The sequence below is a fragment of the Rana temporaria genome, chromosome 2 (genome assembly GCF_905171775.1).
Source record: "Rana temporaria chromosome 2, aRanTem1.1, whole genome shotgun sequence".
Lineage (NCBI taxonomy): Eukaryota > Metazoa > Chordata > Amphibia > Anura > Ranidae > Rana > Rana temporaria.
Genome location: NC_053490.1, coordinates 508,734,919 through 508,737,190, shown reverse-complemented (window position 1 = coordinate 508,737,190; position 2,272 = coordinate 508,734,919). Strand labels below are relative to the sequence as shown.

General features: G+C 43.8%; 1 protein-coding gene across 1 annotated transcript; it reads left to right on the top strand.

Annotated features, from left to right (window-relative positions):
- The first annotated feature begins 294 nt into the window (after positions 1-294).
- On the top strand, positions 295-1,419 carry CLDN14 (claudin 14). Its single transcript, XM_040339697.1, has one exon. It carries the CDS (start codon positions 492-494, stop codon positions 1,200-1,202), a length of 711 nt encoding a protein of 236 aa, XP_040195631.1. The 5' UTR covers positions 295-491; the 3' UTR covers positions 1,203-1,419.
- The last annotated feature ends 853 nt before the right edge of the window (positions 1,420-2,272 follow it).

Sequence of the window (2,272 nt, the reverse complement as noted above, 5' to 3'; positions counted from 1 at the left end):
TGCGTCAAATTGATTCTGAGCATGCGTAGAATATTTGTGTGTTGAATTGTGTACACACGGTCGGAATTTCCGACAACAACTTTTGTTATCGGAAAAATTGAGAATCCGACCGATGGAGCGTACACGCGGTCGGATTTTCCAACAACAAGCTCACGTCGAAAATTTGTTGTCGAAAATTCGACCGTGTGTACGCGGCATTACTGTAGTAACTATAACATAACACATACTTTTACAAAGTAGCACTGAATTCATATTTCATTTTCCTGTTCTTCTACAGCCTTCCTAGCAGTGCCCAGTCATTCATTTGTTAATGGAGCATTTAATAGCTCTTGTCTCACTGGCCACCTGAATAATGCGTTTGGGTAATGTTTAACTTCTGGAGACGTTCCTTGTGTTATTAGTTCAGCCACAGGTGTGAACTGCCCGTCACTTTTAAGAAGAAGGGGAAGTTGGTGGCTGTGAGGAAAATCAACCCTGGTCCTGAAGTTACCATGGCAAGCATGGCAGTGCAGTTACTGGGCTTTTTCACCTGCCTTATTGGTTTTATAGGAACCATCATTTCCACAGTGCTTCCTCACTGGTGGCGGACGGCACACGTTGGCACCAACATCATCACGGCTGTGGAATACATGAAGGGCCTTTGGATGGAATGCGTTTGGCACAGTACAGGGATTTACCAGTGCCAGGTCCACCAGTCTCAGCTGGCCCTTCCTCGAGATCTTCAGATTGCCAGGGGTATGATGGTCACGGCTTGTGTCTTTTCACTACTGGCCTGTGTGGTCTCTGTATTTGGCATGAAGTGCACTCAATGTGCCAAAGGATCGTCTGCCAAGAAGATGATCTCGGTCCTTGGTGGAGTCTTCTTCCTCCTGGCTGGCTTCACATGCCTGATTCCGGTGGCCTGGTGTACCAATGACGTTGTCAATGACTTTTACAACCCAGCTCTTCCCTATGGTATGAAGTTTGAGATCGGACAAGCTCTTTATGTTGGTTTTATCTCAGCGGGTTTGACTATCATTGGAGGAATCATGCTCTTGTTTACGTCTTGTCAAAAGTCTGTTGTGCAAGTGCCATATCTCCATCCATCGCATCACCTACAGAGGGCACCAATGAGCAAGCCAGCACCGGTCCACAAAAGCAGCCATACCCCGTCCTGGTCCTCTGCCTCGCGTCATGGCTACCAAATCAATGACTTTGTCTGAGTGGCCAAAACTCCCTTAGCTCCCCTCAAATGAGCACAGACTATTATATTCTTTATTTAAGACTATATAATGTTTACTGTATTGCTGGGGAAGTAGAGAGTAAGAGAGACTTGTAAATATGTAACTTTGTACGTTTCATGTCTTTTTTATTTTTTATACAGTGATGTACATAGGACAGAATGATGTTCATTGATGGCATATCTTGATCTGCTATGTGTATGTTGGATTTAAAAAAATAAATGACAATATGTGTATAATGAATACTCAACAGATATACATCAAAAGATACAATGTGTATACATAGGATCAAAAATGAAGATTTTGTTTGATTTTTACTAAATTCTTTTATAATAGCATTAAGCTTATACAATTGTATTCTTATAACTGTATAAGCTTAAAGCATGTAATAATAGTATACAGTGGAACCTCGGATTGCGTGTAACGCGGTTGACGAGCGTTTCGCAATACGAGCGCTGTATTTTGAAAAATCCTAACACGGTTTGCGAGTGTTGTCTCGCTGAACAAGCAGGATTCAAGCCAAAGCGGTGTGCAGTACCACATTTGGCCTGAGGAGAGGGGGGCGCCGGAGCTGAGGGAAGTCGAACGGTGCCAATCATAGCCGATCGGAAAGACTCGGAAATACTACGTTCCCGAGCCTTTCCAAGGTTTGCCGAGGTTAGCCGAGCTGTCCTCTGGCCTTTCCGGCTGTTTCTGAGGTTCTCCGGTTCCCCCAGCCTCTGGCCGCATGCGGTATTGCATGCCATTGAAGTCAATGCGGAACAAATTATTTTCATTTCTATTGACTTCAATGGGGAAACTCGCTTTGATAAGAGAGTACTTTAGATTACGAACACTCTCCTGGAGCAAATAATGCTTGTAATCCAAGGTTCCACTGTACCTATATTATTACATGCCTATACACTATACAGGGTGGGCCATTTATATGGATACACCTTAATAAAATGGGAATGGTTGGTGATATTAACTTCCTGTTTGTGGCACATTAGTATATGTAAGGGGGGAAACTTTTCAAGATGGGTGGTGACCATGGCGGCCATTTTGAAGTCGGC

What these genes read in the sequence shown, in the direction of transcription:
- CLDN14 (XM_040339697.1), top strand. Translation starts at nt 492, where the DNA reads ATGGCAAGCATGGCAGTGCAGTTACTGGGCTTTTTCACCTGCCTTATT.